Here is a 20960-nt window from a genome sequence, read left to right as displayed (position 1 = left end):
TGACTTTTTTTTTTTTTTTTTTTTTTTTTTTTTTTTTTTTTAACGTGAGGAAATTCTTAGGTTGTGTAAAGAGGGGATCCCGGGATCTCCGGTGGGAACGCTCACGGTACCCCTCGCGCGCCTGCCATTGGCAATCCACTCGCATGTAGTCGCGGACTACCCTACGCGCATGCCTTACACTACGACAGACTGCAGCCACAACAGTCTGTCGCCCTCCTCACGTTGCCTATTGAATGTGCGCAGCCCCCGCCGCACACACTCTGCAACTGACGGTCGGTCAAGCTCTGCAACCAGCCTTAGCACATTTCAAAGTCAGAATCCACATCTTGCACAGACATCTTGGTAAGCTATCCATTACGTCACAGATCCAGTGACGTTTGGAATATTTGATTTCACAGATTGAATAGTCTATAAGATCCATATCATGGCTTTGTGGAGAGGTCTAGTGTGCAAATTTCGCCTTTGAAATCGCTGTTTCTCAGCTATTCATATGAATTTGTATGAAAATAATGTTTTATTTTTTGCCCCCTCGATGTCAATTTCTATAGAACTATTCTGTATTATAATTTAATTTTCCAAAATTATGGTTAATTGTTGAATCTCAAAATGAAATACTCAAGTAAACAGAAACACTGTAATCCAGCTTTGTACCTAATTACATAAACTGTTGTTGAGAATAAAATCTATACATTCCTACAAATATACTCGATTATAATATTAGTAGGATAGGATTTATTTAAAACACGTGATTAATTCTTTAAGTTTTCGATCCGTTCCTCGATATTTCAATGAAAAACTGACATCTCTAGCTAAACCCGGTATAACAATTAAAGACATGGAACAATTCTCGTGATAAAACCGATAGCTGCATTGAGTTAACCGCAGCGTAAAACCGCTCATTCAGCTACACGGGCGGTTTCCCATGATTGCATTCATATCGTTGAGCCACATGTTCGTTATGAGGGTGCGGATTGAGAAAAAGACCCCGTGTGAACCGCAGTTACGTTAATATAGCTTTGATGAGACTTCTTTTAATAGTTCGTTGGATCGGTTTAAACAAATATTAGAATTATTGTTGGCGCATATTGCAAAAGTTGAAAGATTTATTTGGAAATATGAAAACTCGGAGATATTCAAACAATTAGAATATAATATTATCACTGCCCTATACTATGAGAATTAATCTGATATATTTTTTATAAATATTAAATAATTTTAACTGTAGCAAAAACATTATGATTATTATTCTAGCTCTGAATATATATTTATTTCTGAATATATAATTATAATTATATATTTCTGATTCTGATCTTAACCCTGACTCTGATGACAGTCACATTGGTGATATTAATAATGTTGATTATTACTACATACCGTCTTCTCTCCCAAGTCATGAACTCTGCAATGCAGATAAACACGACTCCCCAACTGCGCCGTGACGTTATTCGTCGAGGCATCATCTTCGAAGAAGGGTAGTGGTTCCGATGTCGTCGTCGAGACGTCCTCCTCAGGGTCCTCGTATATTTCTGTGAATACTTCGTGCCAGAATGGCCCGTTGATTATCTTGCTGTCACCGGTTTTGAAGTCTGTAAGAAGAGGAATGATAAATAACATCAATATGACCTGGTTTAGTCCTTATGCCCTCTAAATCACCGGGTATAACTTATGAGGGTATTATAGATAAGACAGACGCAATAGTAGTAAGAGTATAGTTATGCGGGTAGAAATTGTTAAAGTATTAATTAATTCTGTAATTCGATGGAACAAGGATTTCTCGTTAATAATTACCCGAAAAATTAATTATCTTTTCTATATTTTTTCATCTTAAGAGATTAATGTACTTACATGAAAATTCGAATTTTGTTGTCGGCTACTTTGATCTTACCAAAAATCCCTTTCCCGTTAAAAATATCCGTACCCATATCAATATTTGTAACAGATTTTTTAATTAAAATTGCTCGTTAGACTAATACAATGCTGTAACAGCTGTTATTCCTAGAACTTTGTATTAAATAACTATTGATTCAGTACTACGATATCAGATATTCACTTGATGCTTTTCAATCAGTCGTTGCATAGGTATAAAATTATCATTTTTATATAATATATCATATAATAATTAACTTTTGAATATCGTGGATAAAAGTATCTATTCATAGATCAAAAGTACATTAATCATGTTAAATCAATTTATTTAACTCCAATCAAATACTTTGCGGGTGTTGATATTTTTATAAAAATAAAAATTTTAAATATTTTGTCAGTAATAATGTAATAATGCCTCCCAGTGGAGGCATTATTAGGCGTCCTTACAAAAACCATATAAACCTATACGACTAAACTAAAATTCTAATTTGAAGTTATTGTATGATACACTAAACAAGTCACATATTTTATTCAAACATATATAAGAGCAATATCTATATATAATAGTATCTGCATTTAAAATTAACAGTACATTTAAAACAAATCAAACAAGAATTTTTTAAAACAATACAGTTGTGGGATGTCAATTATTCGCTCGATCTCTGTTCTATCATTTGAATTAGAAAAACCTTGTATTATTTTTCCAATCCATATGAGACTTATAAAAGAAACATTGGAAACTAATTACAATAAATCAGAAGTTGATTTATTGAAAACTGAAACATTCTAATAGTAATCACTACTTATTATAAAACAAAGTCGCTATCTCTGTCCCTATTTCCCTATGTCCCTTTGTATGCTTAAATCTTTAAAACTACGCAACGGATTTTGATGCAGTTTTTTTTTTAATAGATAGAGTGATTTAAGAGGAAGGTTTAGTATATAATTTATGACGTTTAAGACAAAGCGGGCGAAGCCACGAGCGGTAAGCTAGTAGAATATATTTGAATGCAACTACATTGTACCTTTTAGAAGAATTAAGTATTGGCCATATAATACATCCTTCAAAAGGCTCCTCTGTACTACCAGTTTTACATTACACTGCCAAAAACAAAAAAATAAACCCATAAACTAACGCTACATGTTCCTCGTATTTACTCAAATCATATCTAAAATATCTCCAAACAATACAAGAATTTCATTAAATGTTACAGACTTGTTTGCCATTTATATAATGCAGAGAAAAAGATTTCCAAAACCCTTTGCATTATTAAAGCAGAAGTAAATACAATGTCACAACTTTACCAAACCAAATTGGAGACTTTCAAACTGTAATTGTAACAGACGACACTGGCAAGGAAATTGAGAATAGCAATACCAACTGATATTAAGAAAAGAGCATTTAAGGAATGCTGTCAGCTGTTAGGCTGTTTGCAGACTGCGCGTTTCGACGTTCGGAACGCGGAGAATTTGTAGTAGACAACTCCGTGGGGTTGGAATTTAATTAGTCTGGTATTATCATCAATTTTTTTTAATGTGCACTTAAAGTAAGAAATAATATATCTAATTGATCAAAAAAAAATCCATTATTATTAAGACAAAATAACTCAAATGACCTCATCTTTGTAAATACATACACAGTATTTGTTTTGTAGATTTTGGTCTAATACATATGAAATAATTACTGTAATTAAACACATGATTATAAATCATTTATGCCTCGTACGCTTTGAATGCTCGCACAAAATAATGCCACCTCGTGCGTTTACAACGCTCGCGTATAAAACTCCTTATTCAAAATGTTTAAAGTTATTTCGTAAATGTACTACACTGTCATATAAAAGTTGAATATTTGTTAGAGATAAAAGTATGCGTACCTCGTTATCAGATGAAGAAATTCAAAGCAACTGTTCCCATTCCGGTTGTTACACGAAATTCTACTGTAGCATTGTTCTTGTTATTAAAATATCTTGCAGACATTCTTTAAACAGAGTATATTAGGAACACGGAAGTCGTACGACACACGTGCCGTTATGAGAAACGCTTGGAGCTAACTACCCTTTATTTGACTTTTGTGTTCACATTTTTGGTTATAAAATTTGTAACAAATACTGGTAAATGTTAACAGAAAACTTTATGTGAAGTGTCGTCTTAAAATTGTATAAGTTGGTTTTGTATTTTCAAAAATTGTACAATTTAGTTCAGTCTTTGTTTAAATAAAGACTTTGAATGTCAAAAAATAATAATATTAATACTTATTCCCATTCACATTAAATTAAAGAAGTAGGTATTTCTTTAATTTATTACAAACACAGCGTAGTAATAAGAAAGAATCGGAATGAACTTGAAATAAAATTTATTGCTGATTATTCCAACGTCAGTTAACATTGTTTGAATAAAATTCTTCTTATATTTTGAAATATATTTTATAAGGGATAACAATATTATCTTTCGAATAACATTTATTTGGACATTGATACAGATCTCTACATGAATATTATAAAGATTAGAATGGATTTATGGAAACTATTATCGAAAATTCTTAACAGATTGTGAAAATGGGACATTTATTTAGAAAGTCACATTATTATTTATCAGTGTTTTTTCACCATTTACCTTGTAAACCTAACTACACGTTTACGGGTATAGGCATATTTTACACCAAACTTGGGCTCATCATGTCAACATAATCTAATCTTTCCTTTTCATACCATCATTAAAAATATGCAACATGAAAATACTAGCCAGCAATATTTTATCTGAAACATTTTGGACGAGTATCAAAAATCTAAAAGTTTGGACTTCGTGTCGAACTCATGGAAGTGTGAATGCATTCGAAATCATAACATTTATAGATTTATTCGTTACACTTTGAAACTTAAGCGAGTCATATAAAGTTTAATAGTAAAAGATGTGTAAATTTCATTCTTGGCATAACATTTTGTAAATTTTCGGAATAAAAACTTTATATTATAGTATAGCTTAGTAGTAGTTATAGATAGTACAAATAGCAATAATATATGTTTAGCCACAAAATAGCTTTTGAAGGAAGTCCAGTTGAATAAATAAAAACAAATAACAGGACATTATTCACACACGGCACGATCTGATCCCATATTTAGCTTTTCGCTTGTGTTATGGAAACCAAATGTCTGATAAACATACACAATATTATATACTTTGAAATATATACAGATATACAATTAGAAGATACTAAACACCAAGACACAGAGCAAACATTGATGTTCATCACACAAATATTTTCCCTGGGTGGGAATCGAACCCACGACTTCGAAAGCAGGGTCACTACCCTAAGCAGTGCGGTTATAAGGAAATTAAATATCACAAACCTGGTATTTGCGGTGCTATAACACATAATGAGCTCGTCAGCAGAGAGCAGAATATGAAAAAACCAGGAGGCAACATTTTGTCAGCCCCTGGACGCGGGAGCCATAGATTTCATCTGGCCAGCTTCTTCAGTACCTGAAAGATAACATATTATTTATAAAATATCATCAACAGCATAAAAGATAAATTAGGTATATGTTGGGACATTTAATAAAAGAGAAATAAACTGAATACGATTTGTTCTTGTTATATTTTAAACTGTATTATATTTTGTTATTAAAAATGGCTGAAAAAACTTTCAGTTTTTTACACAGGTTAAGCCTAAAACTACCAATAATGGTAAAGAATCTTTCGCGCAAATCTTTCGGGCAGTTAGGTAATAAAAAATACAGAACATAAACCAATTCTTAACAAACACAATCATTGGCCTTTACGTCTTTTACAGACGATTTACGATACAAACACAATATACGTCTTATTAATCACATACTTTTATAAGAACACTATAGTTTATGTTTATCACGTTATTCCAGTCATGGTATCATGACTCATGAGCCCAAAATAAAGCTTTACACATAAAATAAATATAAATAAACACGTTCCTAAAACACATCACCAAGTAATTAACATTACAAATGTACTGAAATACGTGTTAATTTGAGAGGTTATACCTTAATTACTTAGACTTTATTGTGTACGTTTATAGTCACGTACTTATACACTCACAATGTGTGTAAACGTACCTTTATAATTAACGATGTGAGATTTCGTTTATGCATTTATACACAAAGTTAAGTACAATTCCACATACATATAAGGATCTAGTTTAAACATGATCGGTCTTACATCATATTGTAAGCTGATAATTTTACTTGTTTGTGTGTGTATAAAATTTTGATTAATTTTACTGCTTAAATTACATCAAAGTTTATCTTAGTGTTCAGGAGGTTTAAGATAATTATTATACTTATAACCTTTTGAAGTGAAACTTCTTTTTGCGTGTTGAGTATGAAATTACGAGGTCGCGTCATGGCAATACCGTCACGTCATTGAGTAAGGCGACGATATTGGTATCTTTGAATCTTGCCACGTGTGCTCGGCACACATGCTCTTTTTTTTAGTTGACTATATCTTTGATTAAATAAATTGCTATAATATAAATATCTATACATATAATAAATCTGTAGAAGAGTCAATTCTGTACATTGAAAATATTGAAAAAATAAATAGCAGGGGGTGTTACTGGATCGATACCAAACTCAAATATGTGATTAAAAAAATTTTTGTCTGTCTGTCTGTCTGTCTGTCTGTATGTTCAGGCATCACGTGAAAAGTAACGGTTCGTTTCGATGAAACTTGGTATAATTATACCTTATTATCCTGGGCATAAAATAGGATACTTTTTATCCCGGAAAAATACGTAGAAAAAAATAAATCTTAATTTTTCCGCGCGGACGGAGTAGCGGGCGGAAGCTAGTAATAAATATATTTGTTTTTGTAGAGTATTTCATATTTAAGGCTATAGTGTAGGTATTTAAATACACAATATACCGAAATCCGTTCCATATTAATTTCAAAGTGTCATAGCAAATAACCAACCACATCTTTCGTAACGCAGATTTATAATAAAAGTATGATCTAATACCGAAATAAAAATGTCTGGGTAAAATAGCAGAAGTTTTGGTATTGACCATAATCATCGAGCTACAGACCGGTTGGTATTCATAGTTTCATTGTAAATAATCAACACATTAACCCTTTTATATTAAATAGCTAATAACTATTATGGAAACTTACAAAACGTCGACCTTTTACTTTGCAATAATTATCTTTTAACAAAAAACCAAAAACCGCCTTCAAAATGTCAGAACTAAGCCAAATGGAACATGGCGGGCACCAGCTTTCAAATAAAAAAGATAGTTCTATCGAAATTTCTTCATCCAGTCGAAGTTTGATGTAACAAAGCTCAAAAAAAACATACAATAGAATTTCTAACCTTTTTTGGAGTCGGTTAAATAATATTATGTGACTACCTACTAACAACCCATACATGAAAGTTAGTATTGATCGATTGAAGCCCGAAGTTATCAATCAAATATTATTGAAAGACGAATTCCTATATTATTCTCATAACACGTTAGTACATACTTGAGTACGATAATTTGTAAAATGTTTATCGTTTATATGTTATATTTCTATATGTTTTCAGACGAGTATTGACACATTGGTTTTGTTAATTATATGACTCTGAATACGTTCGTTCCGCCGTTTTTAAGCATTCATAATATAAAGAATTGTTGCACATCTGTAAAAAAAGCTGAATGCTGAATCTGAGTTCTGACCATCAAATTGTATTGCCAATCACCATGTATTCGCAATCAACTGATGCCAAATGTTTATGAGCAATGAATGTAATCAATCACGCATTAATGGATCGGTCTAATGAGTTGAATAATGGTATCCCAATTTGTCAAGAAGTCACTGCGTATTGTTTGACGTGTTCGAACCGGTTGTAAATCTAAATCTAAACTAATAATATAAAGCTGAAGTTTGTTTTTTTGAACGCTAATCTAATCTCAAGAAATACTGGTCTGATTTGAAAAATTATTTCGATGTTAGATAGCCCATTTATCGAGGACGGCTATAATAGGCTATATTATATTATCATCACGCTAAGACCGACAGAAGCGGAGCCACGCGAGTGAAACCGCGGAGCGCAGCTAGTAATAAACATTGAGCTCAAGAAATAACTTGTTATTTTAAATATGAAAATTCATACATGAAAGTCTATTCATCTGTCTCGTTGTAATCAGGTTTTTGGGACGTATTTCAATGTATTTATATAATTATTATAACCTCATTAAAACCTTTTGAACTAAAAATGTTTTATGTTACCTTAATTTAGGTGAATGTTTTATAAAGACATGTATGTAGGAGAAAATTATGTTTAGGAAATCTCGAATAATCTTAATATTATGAGAGTAGAGTTTTATTGGTTTATTTTACAATGTTTCATAATTTCATATACAGCATGTTCTTCAGTAATATTTTTAACGTCTAATTTTCAAGTGTGTTTTTAGGCAATATACTTTTTTCATATAGAACGAATGTTTTTGACAAAACAATTAAGTCCTACTAATCTCTTAATATATATAAATCTCGTGTCACAATGTTTGTCCTCAATGGACTCCTAAACCACTTAACCGTTTATAATAAAATTCGCACACCATGTGCAGTCCGATCCAACTTGAGAGATAGGATAGTTTTTATGAAAAAAAACGTAAACATGTAGGTACCACGGGCGAAGTCGGGGCGAACCGCTAGTAATATTATAAATGCGAAAGTTTGTGAGGATGTGTGTGTGTTTGTTACTCTTTCACGCAAAAACTACTGAACCGATTAAAATGAAATTTAGCACACATATAGAGGGTAACTTGGATTAACACATAGGATAGGTTTTATCCCGGAAATCCCACGGGAACGGGAACTATGCGGGTTTTTCTTTGAAAACGCGGGCGAAGCCGCGGGCTGCAAGCTAGAAATGTAATATTTTAACCATTTACAAAGATACTATTTTGATAAGAGTTTTAATTAATTCAGTCAATCCATACAAAGACAATTTAATAAATTAGGCTATTATTTTATTTATTTGTCAAACTGTCTTTTGTCCTGACCCTTATCAAGTTGGACAATCTGGAAATTTAGTCATGGATTAATTAAAAATGTTACAATAGATACAAGTTGTTGGAATTGAATAATGAAATTTCAATTTGTGTCGTTTTAATAATATTCAATTGAAGTACCAAGTTGCTTTAATATTCCAACTTAGAGTTATACGAATTCGTTACAATTTAACCTTTAATATTTCTCTATAATATAATATTATGTATAAATGTAATACAAAAAATGAATTCCTAGTTCCCTTGTTCCTGGCATCATGCGTGAAAAGTAAGTTGATCTCGAGAATTATTTTTTGGTGTTCCTTATTATTAGGAGAAGGATGTTAATTGTTATGAATGAAAAATTTAAAAAATTGCACTATAACATAGCGGGTAAGCTATGTGGTGACAGTATATAATATGTGTCATATTTATATTCATTCATACTATTTGAACCGGCAGATATTTTACGGAAAATTATTATCACTTATGGATATAAAATAATTTACGACATCTTTTCAGACCTATGAATACACAAAAAGTCATAAAAATCGGTCAAGTTGTTTCGGAGAAGTTTGGTTACAAAATGTGACACGAGAACTGTATCTAATACTAGCTGTCCACCCCGGCTTCGCCCGTGGTACATATATACGTTTTCTCTACATAAAAACCATCCTCGTACTTCAAGGAAAATAATAATAAAAAAAATATTGAAATTGGTCCACCCGTTCACGCGTGAAACCCTAGGAAATGTATGTAATTCCTAAAATCGCACGGAAATGTGTGATTGATTTGATTGAATATAAGTTGATTTAAGAAATGTTAATTAGTAAGATAATATGAACATATTATTATTATTTTACGGTAAGACTGTTACCCGATACAGTGTTTTATTACAGAAATCATTTACTTTATACATTTCCTAATACGATATTGGAATTATATACAATTCCGAGGAAGATTATACATTTCCTAGGATATCTATGTATTAAATAGTTTAATAAACAATATTTTGTACATTTCCTAAATGGTATCGGAATTGTACACATTTCCTAGGAATTGTATACAATTCCTTGATTTCATACATTACATTACATAGATTATAGATAAAATTAACGTGTCGGTGTGTTTGAAGTTAAACATCTCCGAAACGGATTGACGATTCTCATGAAATTTTATGTGTATATCGGATAGGTGTGATAATCGAAAATCTATTTTCATACCCCTAAGTGATAAGAGAAATGTAGAAGAACGTTTGAAACAGACAGACAGCCAATGATCTATATAATATAATACAACTTGTCAGAAAAGAAATATGAATTTTCTATTTCATGCGCAAAATTAAATTATAATAATATGCTACTTATATTAGATTAAATTGTACTCAAGGTTCTTGAAAAATCTTCAGTCGGGATATTCATCTTTAATACAAATTAAATATTTTATGAACGCAAAGATTGTATTAATATGCAAAGTCATATTGTATGCATCGTAGTTAAATAAAACAGTGAGGTCAATGGTCACATATTAAATTCAAACCTTATGCTTGAGAGCTTAACCAGCTTAACTAGAAACGTCAGCATAAATCATTGAATATTAGTTTACTGACTAACAGTAATAACTCACCGGAACTACAGACACCATAGAAAATCTATTGTTTCGTGGACCGATCGGGCCGCATTTTGGCTCAAGACTACGTTTATATTAGTAGTGAGATAGATAAATGAGTGATATTTACTAGATTTGGAACAGAAGATTTTATCATAACCGTGAACCGATTTAAATTATTGTATTTGAAAGCTATATCATTTTGGTTTATTTGTGAAAATTTTAAGACGTTAAAATAATTATTTATCACATTCACTTGAGGCAAAGGTATTATAATTAAAAAGGGTTACAAAAACAACATTCGATCTTCAAAAACGGCACACTAAAACACACAAAATTGGCATGATTCAACTATCGTAAAAAAAGACAGCTGAAAATATAAAATTTGGCTAATAGCCTATGTAAAACATTTTATATAAACAATTAGCTCCGCCCCTGTTGTATTTTTTTTTTATTTTATGTGTAAAAAGTATCATATGTCCCTCCCCTGGTTCTAAGCTATCTCACCAACAATTCAGGAAATCAGTTCAGCTGTTCTTCAGTTATAAATAATATAAATAACACGACTTTCTTTTATATATAGCCTGAGGCATATTGCTGCCCGCCCTAGCTATTTGCAAACAACGTTAAATAGGGCTGGCGGTCTTGGGAATTTGTTCCACCATTAGGGCTGCGGTAGATTAGCTTTGAGGAAAATATGGTATGAATAAACTTGGTCCGGAACGCCAATTTATTATTTAAATGGGAAGGGTATGTGTGAAAATATAATTTGTAAGGCTGTATTGGGAATATGGTGTTTTGCGTGGTTTAAATGTTGTTTAGAGTTTGAAATATATTCGTAAGCGTCTGTTATAAGTGGAAAGTGACTTAAAGTGATAAGTGAAACACAAATATACAGTGGTAGTGTTATCTACGAAATAAAACCAGTACTTTTCAAAGAAAAAGTCAAAAAGTGTTATCTAAAATTGTTACCGTTAGAACAGTTTATTTTGTGGACGTCAAAACAAAAACCAATTAAAAATGATAAACTTTTAAGCCTGAGGATAATATTTATCAAAATTACATCAATAAACAGTGCATAATTTCTTTTCAACAACAAGTGAATAATGACATTAACCGTTTATGATTTAAAGTAGTGACATTTATGACAAAGCAAAACAACTTTATAAATGCGACACCTAGTGACTGTATTATTATATTAAACATCAATTAAACATCATAACAGAGACACCTAGTAGCAAATTGTTAAAAATACAAGTTTGCGTTAAATATATTTCAAACTTTCGCAACCTGAACTAATGTTACTGTGGCTCCGGAAGCATGCGTTAAGTTCATATAAACCGCCCGAACCTGGGATCTAATCTCGCTGGGACACATTGATAAAAATATTTTATTATTTTCTATTTTCGATTAAATCAAATTCTCTTTATCAAAAAACAGTGACTATACGATAACTCAAAAATAATAAAATATATAAAATTTCTAAAAATGAATTCTGAATATGTCACACAAAGAATACGCAAAAATAACTTCCACAATAATTCATTTGAACAATCATTTCTGTCAGACGTGGACGGTACAAATACGAGAAGCTTACCAGACTTATCGACATGTGTAGAAGTTCAAGAATTAAATGAAAAAATAAAGAATCTTCAAATTCAACTTGAAAGTTCAAACAATGAAATAGAAGAACTTATATTAGAAAATAACATCTTAAACAAAAAAATTGTAGAACTTGAAAAGAAAATTTTACTTTTTAACAAAATTTATAATGAACCTAATAGCAGTACAAAGAAGAAGCAATTTAATTCATTAAAAATCACGAAAATTAAACGAAAAATAAATTTTGACAAGAATGAGGAATCTGAGGAACACCGAAGCATAAATGAAAATAAATTAAACTCTAAATACCAAGAGGCAAAAGCAATGGAAAAGAATGAAGGGATCAAAGAAAACCCAAAAAAGAGGATCTTCATTTTTGGTGGTCATCAGTGCAAGGGACTGGCTTCTTATCTTATTGCATCTAGAGTAAATTCTTGTTATGAAAAATTTGTCATATCATCAATCACAAAACCCTTTGCCAATACAGATACTATACTGGAATCATGTTATACAATGGAATTTAGATCTACTGATAGAATCATATTAAGTGTTGGGGAACATGATACAGACCCATTCAAATTTATGATCGAAACTGCAGCATTAGTAAAAAAATTGAAGCACATAAATATCACTCTGTTAGAAGTTAAAAATAATAGATATTTAAATGAAGTCCAAATAAACAATTATCTCAAACAAATCTGCTCGCTATTTCCAAACTGTAATTACCTAGTCTTACCCGAATATAACAAAAGAACTTTTTATAAAAATTATCTCAAACAAATATGCAACAAAATAAATATATATATTGACTCCTATTATTACAAAAAGGAATTCTTGGTAGAAAAATCATGGCTTACTAAACTAAAAGATTCCAAAAAAATAACATATTCTAAAAAACCTTATATAAATCATCTAGCAAACAACGGAAACATATGTGAATTGCCCAAAAAAAGCTCAATTCTTTATTATCTCATAAGGAAACCAAAGACTTCTAAACCTCACGATAACATAACAGAAAATGAACAGGAAAAGTTTTTTCGGACTTAAAAACAACAGAATACAAACTTTAATACATCAGAACATAGCAGGTCTCTTAAATAAATTAGAAGTAATTGAACTCGCAGTACTAGAATTGCAAGAAAAACAAGAAAACAAAATAAACATTATCTGCCTAACAGAAACATTTATTAAGAGCGGAGAAGAATCAAATGTTAGGATACAAAACTACACATTGGCAACATCTTTTTGCAGAAAAAATGAAAAACGTGGTGGATCTTGTATTCTCGTGGAAAAATCCATACAATTTAAGGTCCTTGACATATGTAATCAATACTCAGAAGAGAAAATATTCGAATGTTGTGGAGTTGATATACCTCTATATAGGTGCTATATTATATGCATTTATCGAACACCGAATTCTACTATAGTACAATTCTTTAAAAAGCTTGAACTATTGCTACATAAAATAAATTTAAATCTAAAAGACAAGAAAAACATAATACTAACGGGTGATTTTAATATTGATATTCTAAAAAGTAATTATAATAGCAACCAACTTAAAAACATACTTAAAAACTATAATATTCGCATAAATATAAACAATCCTACACGACAGAATTCGTGTATTGATATCATAGCCAGTACATGCGAAAATGCTGAGGGTACAATTAAGCAACTATTTTTATCAGACCATGATACCTGTCAAATATTACATTTTGAACTGAACACATTAGAAAAAAATAATAATTACTACTTCGTCAAATCACGTGATTACTCAATAGATAATATTAATAAATTCAAACGATACTTAAATTGCCTCTCCTGGAATGATGTTTTTAGTGAAAACGATCCTAACAAAGCCTTTAATAATTTTCATACATTCTTTTGTCTTTTGTACAACTTATGTTTTCCGATTTACAAAAAAATCGTCAAATGTCGTGCTACAAGAATAAAATGGGCAACTAAAGGAATTAAAATAGCTAGTGCAAAAAAAAGGCAATTTCGGTATCAGTATTACAAAACAAAAAGAATGGACATGAAATATAATTTTAAATTTTACTCAAAGACATTAAGAAGCTGTATTGATTGTTCGAAAAGAATGTTAAGTGAAAAATACATAAAACGCTCTAATAATAAAATAAGAGCGACCTGGGATTTGATAAAAAATTGCCATTCCGAAAAAAATTTGACACCAAACTGCATTAACAAATTGAGAATTGATAACATGGACATTATTGAATCTTTGACTATTGCAAATAAATTTAACAACTATTTCATAAACTTGACTAATGATGACAAAAATGCAGCTATTAATAATTATTCTGACTATAGATATAATATTGACACAGTAAACAATAGTATATTTTTAATACCAACTGATATATCCGAAATTATAAACATAATACAATCACTCAAAAATACAAAAGCTGTTGGCTATGATTCTGTGTGTACATTGGTGCTTAAGCAATGTAAAAATAATATTGCGCATGTCTTAGAGCATATTATAAATGAATGCTTTAACCAAGGCGTATTCCCTGAAGCACTTAAATTATCAGTTGTAAAACCTCTACATAAAAAAGGAAATAAAACCGAAATGGGCAACTATCGGCCTATTACCCTGATTTCAATTTTCTCTAAAATCTTTGAAAAAGCAATCTATAAGAGATTTTATAATTTCTTCAGTAAAAATAATGTCATCAATACTCAACAAAACGGTTTTCAAAAGAATAAATCAACTACGCTAGCTATCTTCTCAGTGATAAAAACAATTACTGAGAGTATTGATAAGAAACTACCTGTAACATCTATCTTCTTTGACTTATCAAAAGCTTTTGATTTCGTAAACCACAATATTTTAACATATAAATGTGAGAAATATGGAATTAGGGGCCCGGCCTATGATTTGATAAAAAGCTATCTGGCAAATAGGAAACAATATGTGGAAATATTAAATAAAGATGAAAATCAGGAAATGATGGCTTACAAATCAGCATATCAACATAATAGATATGGAGTACCCCAAGGGAGTCTACTTGGACCGTTACTATTTTTAATATATATTAATGACTTGCCAAAAATAACGAGATATGACTGTATTTTATTCGCTGATGACATTTGTTTAACAATTCCTGACGATCTGAAAGAGACTAATTATAACGTGACTTTAAATAATTCTATTCATAATATAATAAGCTGGTTAAAATGTAATGGATTGACTCCAAATTTAACAAAAACAAAATGCATGCAATTTTTAAATTATAAAACGCAGAGATTTCCTATTAATATTAAATATAATGACGAACAGATACAACAAGTAAATAGTATACAATTTCTAGGACTACGATTGGACGAAAACTTAAATTGGAAACTTCAATGCGACGCAATGTGCTCTAAAATAAATAAGTTTGTTTTTGCTATAAGAAAATTAAGAAGAACTATTTCATACGAAGCTGCTTTAACTGCCTATCATGCTTATGTTGGCTCTGTCTTAAGATATAGCATTATTTTTTGGGGTAACTCGACAGACGCCATTAAAGTATTCATTGGTCAAAAAAAATGCATAAGAGCACTTTGTAACGCATTTCCTCTGGATTCCTGCAGACCATTGTTTAGGAGATGTAGAATATTGACGTTAACTGGAATTTATCTATTAGAGGCTGCTCTTTTCGTGAAAAAACATTACAAGATCTTCAATAGTGCAGGGGAAAACTGTCAACTTGGACAGAGAGACCCGACCAGGTTGATAATGCCAAAGCACAGAACAACTTTATGTAAAAAAAATGCATATATCATGGCCATAAATATATTTAACGCCTTACCTAAAAATATAAGAGAGCTACCGTTAAATAGATTTAAGTTTAAGCTTAAAAACTGGTTAATTGACAAATGCTATTATAATTTAAATGAATTTTTTGATGCAAATATGTAATAATTTATTATAATTTATTTTAATTTGATTTGAATCTCTGTCATCATCGCTAATAAAATGTTTATAATTTATATTAAAATTTAAAATTTAACAAGCACTGTAAAATTTAGTTAATGTAACTATTCGCATGCCAGCTGAGACTGGCGAATTGTGTAGAACATGTTCTCTCATAACACCAATGTATTACCACTTTTCTTGCGAATAAATTCATTTCATTCATTTCATTCATAAAAGTGTTTTATTCTTTCGTATTTCTAATGTAATTCATTGTAGTAACGAGTGAGTGATAATGGTACTTATGTACAATCAAAAACATGTCCTTTATAAGCAAAAATACTTTTATTATTCATTCGTAGTTTAATTTAGAAGCATTAAAGATTTTGGTACTCTTGATTCTCGCTTTCTTTATCAAGACGTATATTAAATAGTAAAGTGGCGAAAAGAAGATAATCATGATACAATAATTCATCACCAACAAAGAGCAACAACCAATTAAAACGCCTCCATAACTAACAAAATCCTTAAAAAATATTGTACGAAATAAAACAACCCTGCCTAACCCGCAATTGAACGCGAAACGTTCCAGTGATAATATTATATTTTTCCCTCGAGCAAGAAATGTCCTCTTGGATCCCTTCCAAGTTAAGGCTCTATGCAAACAGATTACAGATGGTATCTTAACAAGAAACAGAGGTTTTTTGCTTCAATTTTTACGGGTGCAAACGAGCCGACCTTTGCTATCAGATAGGTAAGCAAATTTGGCAAATAAACAGCTGTTGTATGTTGAAATGTTTGGTAAAGCACATAGTTGGGTAATTGATTGGATTAGAGGATGTGAACTATCATATTATAGTACTACAGTATTTGGAGCTTGTAACTATTGTTAAACTTTTTATATTGTGTAATGTAGATTATAAATTGATAGAGCCATTTGTATCTGAACTATAATGTAACCGAAAACATTTTGATCCTTGTAAACGTTTACTTGTTATTTAATTTGATCTGCTTTTATGACAAGAGAAATTCCTAATCTCCCAAAATCGTATATTTGCTGCTCATCTTCATCATCATTATTATCGTCATCGTTATTAAAAAAAAACGACGTGTGGCACTCGGGGACAGCCGCGGTAAAGCTATTGCATGATATACCTTCAAGCCACACCTCCGCCCGTAGGAGTGGGGAGCGTGAGGTTTTTTCGTTACGGAATTTCTCAATTCGGTCCCCGCGCTCAAGGCCCACGATAGAAGCTATGCAATAGCTTAAAATATATTATTTAAATGACACGTGGTTCATGTTTGATTTTCACAGGTCACTATATCTTTGAAGATTATAGAATAACTTTACTAAAACTGAACATGAAAACTTTGAACTTTGTGCCCTAGCTCTCGAGTAAATTTGTTCACCTTATGTAGGTACGTAAGAAAATTGCATTATAAAGGAAATTGCACCCACACCTTCAGAAGTAATATTTTTATTGTGGTGCTTTCTTTAGAAAACGAAAGCGTGTGTGCTGAGCACACCTGTCAGAAGTGAATCCTCTTTGGCAAGACACCAAAATTGTCGCCCTCCATGACGTGACAGTATTGCTAAGACACGACCTTGAAATTTTAGTATCAACGCGCCTAAATAATTTTCACTTCAAAAACCTAGTACTTTATTATGTCTTCCTGAAGGTCACGTTTCATTATACACAAGGCCTTATATTATGATTATAAAAAAGCCAAATGAGGCATTGCGTCCATTGATTATAATATAACGCTAGACTTGCAACATCACGAAGAAGAATTTATTTCAGAATTTCCTTTAAAAATGTGACTTTAATTACGTACAGGAAGGAGTTGGTATTCATGGCTTCCCAATTAGAAATAGCTAAGAAATGTTTCAAAAGGAAATTTAAGTATTTGCGCAGTAAACTGGTCTTGGTGATAAACGAATGCTAAATTCATTATTTATTTTGTTAATTTTCCAAAAATTACGACCGCGTGGTCATAAATAAATTGTGTGTCTGTGACGTGCACAAAGGTCTTTCAACTAACTTATTATCATTTTGAAAAATTTACTTTCAGTAGCGTTAATTTACAGTTACAATGTAATTAATTTAAAATTTACAAAGTTATTTAGGTTTTCCCTAATAGATATTAAGCTATTGCATAGCTTCTATCGCGGGCCTTGAGCGCGGGGACCGAATCGAGAAATTCCGTAACGAAAAAACCTCACGCTCCCCACTCCGACGGGCATGGAGGTGTGGCTTGAAGGCATAGCATGCAATAGCTTTACCGCAGCAGTCCCCGAGTGCCACACGTCTTTTTTTTATTTTTATCAATTCGTTTTTAGTAGATCGTGTTTTCGAAATATATCCTCTTTTAGATTAGGCAAGGAGCTTTAAGTGTTTAGGGATTACTTTAAGGAAAATGGTTCATGAAAGTAAATACAAAATAACATGTGGATTGTGGGTGTTGGATAATATTATTATATCGAAACAAGGACAAAAATAAAGGATAATTGAGGGTATATTTTCAGCATACGATTAGGTATGTAAATTATCTTAATATATATTATAAAGGCGAAACTTTGTAAGTATGGATGTATGGATGTATGGACTATGGATGTAGGTATGAATGTTTGTTACTCTTTCACGTAAAAACTACTGAACCGATTACAATGAAATTTAGCACACATATAGAGGGTAACTTGGATTAACACATAGGATAGTTTTTATCTCGGAAATCCCACGGGAACGGGAACTATAATCTATCTATTTAAAAAAACCGCATTAAAATCCGTTGCGTAGTTTTAAAGATTTAAGCATACAAAGGGACATAGGGACAGAGAAAGCGACTTTGTTTTATACTATGTAGTGATTAACATACAAAACCATTCCCCTAATTCAATTTATGTTAATTTGGACCATATCTAAATAAAAAAAATACTTTGAATGTTATAACTTGCTAGCCAGCTGTTTACTAGAATATGAAAGCAAGCTATCTAGTTAGTTCAATCATCAAGCAATCGCCATTTATTTTATACGAAGGAAATCGGATAGGATTTTAATCGTCGTTCGCTTTTAACGACTCTGAAAGCCTAAGCTTACTGTGACCTTATTCAGCCTTTAAATCAGTTTTAAGTGCATTCTATCCTTAAACCACCCGTTTAAGCTATCTTGAATTATTTATAAGACCTATTAAATACTCTGAATAATAAATGCGTATTCCCTTTTTTAAAGTGGGGAAATCTTCTTAGATACCCCCGGCTCCCGGGGATGGAGCCGTGGTTATGTCGGATTTTTACCGACTAAAACCCCACTCTGTTCCATCGCGCTGCTTTGGACGGAACTGCGGGAACGGTTACGACTCTACCGCGTGTCCCGCCCAGCAGATGCCCGTTTCCAGGCCCACCACTAGAACCCCCCTCGCTGGCGGCTGCTGGAACGAAGGCTTACGCCACCAACGCGCAGACAATGGATCTTTAAATGCGTATTCCCTTGCAAAAATGGGAGTAAAATTCTCTTATTTTTACACTTAAAAACATAATAATGAAAACACTATGAAAAATGCACACGAGACATAAAAATCTACAGCAAGACGTAATAACTAATGTAATTTGGCGGCCCTAATGCTTAGAAGCGATTTCTTCTAGGGATTCAACCTTGGGATATAGGTAAAATAATTAATTATTGAAAAGGTTTGCTTAATATATGCCTATTCAAATTGTTTTTTATAAGTATTTGAAAATGAACAAAACAGTTATATTACTGTTATTTTAATACTTACAATGAAGTAATTAACCACACATAAAAGTAAATGCCCATTTACTCAGAAAATGAAGCAATAAATACAGTTTTTAATATCAAGCTTTAGGTACTACTACCTTATTATTATAAGATTTCTTTTTAACTACGAAAATTGCAAATACATTGGTTAATTTTTTTTCATAAATAACTGATATTGCCCATAAAAATATTTCTCTAGAGTCTAATAAAACTCTGTAAATAATTCATAGCTGTTTGAAAATAACATTAAAATATAATTATAATATCTGATATTCTTTTATAGAGACTACATATCGCTTCAGTCTAGATATTATTTGAATTAAAATATAAAGGTCCCATTTTTATAGCACTCAATTATGTATTGAACTATATTTCTTTTAGAAGTGATTTTTATAGTTATGCACTTTTGTCAAAATACAGAAATAACATAATATTAACAAAACAGTTTCTACGGAGACGAGCCCGCAAAAAATCTGTAGTCACTTTGCTGATTGATACAAAAATGGTTGATTTCTAGCATGATTCTGATAACTCTCAATAATATAATAAATCAGTAACTTAATTTTACCTGCTTTATACAGGACATACACATAAAACTTTTACCCAACTGCGCAAATAAATTGGAAACAAAATGTTTGTTCGTATCGCGAAATCTTTGAAACAATATGTCAATAAGTTTATCTTGTTCAAAACAAATGCAATAAATCAAAAAGTTCACAAATAACAAATGAAGGTTGTTAGTAAACTTTATACTAAGACTTTATATTAAAGCGATGGATAAATTATGTTTTAATATAAACAAATAATATGAAAACAAATGAAACTCACCATATTTTCTTAATTTCCTTGTATAAGCACCTTAACCTGGAACAACAAAAATAATTGAATACTAAACTTTAAGAAACGTATTATTAAATAATAATAATTATTATTAAAAAACTAGCGAAGCAATCTAAGAAAAACATTCGATTACAATCGACTGCCTCCAATTAGAAAAAAAATTCAAACCGAATTCCAAAGAACTTCCACAGATAACGAAAAAAAAAACAAGAACATACGTCCACAGACTAAAAAGACAAGACTGTGTGGAAATGAACGTATTTAATTTAAAAATAGAAGAGCAGTGTTCCATTGTGCATAATGCCACATTGCGTCCCGTTTGTGGGCAAGCTGTGAAAA

General features: G+C 31.3%; 1 protein-coding gene across 1 annotated transcript in view; it reads right to left on the bottom strand.

Annotated features, from left to right (window-relative positions):
• Window positions 1–20960, bottom strand: part of LOC123703216 (titin homolog) — a 139783-nt gene that overhangs the window by 20113 nt on the left and 98710 nt on the right. The window contains exons 3-5 of the mRNA XM_045651145.1: window positions 20610–20645; window positions 5217–5349; window positions 1375–1586 (exon numbers count right to left, since the gene is read on the bottom strand). Coding sequence (XP_045507101.1) covers window positions 1375–1586; window positions 5217–5292 — 288 coding nt within the window. The 5' untranslated portion in view covers window positions 5293–5349; window positions 20610–20645. The remainder of the gene's footprint in view (window positions 1–1374; window positions 1587–5216; window positions 5350–20609; window positions 20646–20960) is intronic.

The sequence above is a fragment of the Colias croceus genome, chromosome 25 (assembly GCF_905220415.1).
Source record: "Colias croceus chromosome 25, ilColCroc2.1".
Classification (NCBI taxonomy): Eukaryota; Metazoa; Arthropoda; class Insecta; order Lepidoptera; family Pieridae; genus Colias; species Colias croceus.
Note: the sequence above shows the minus strand (reverse complement) of the source record. Positions and strands in the feature narration are given on the sequence as shown.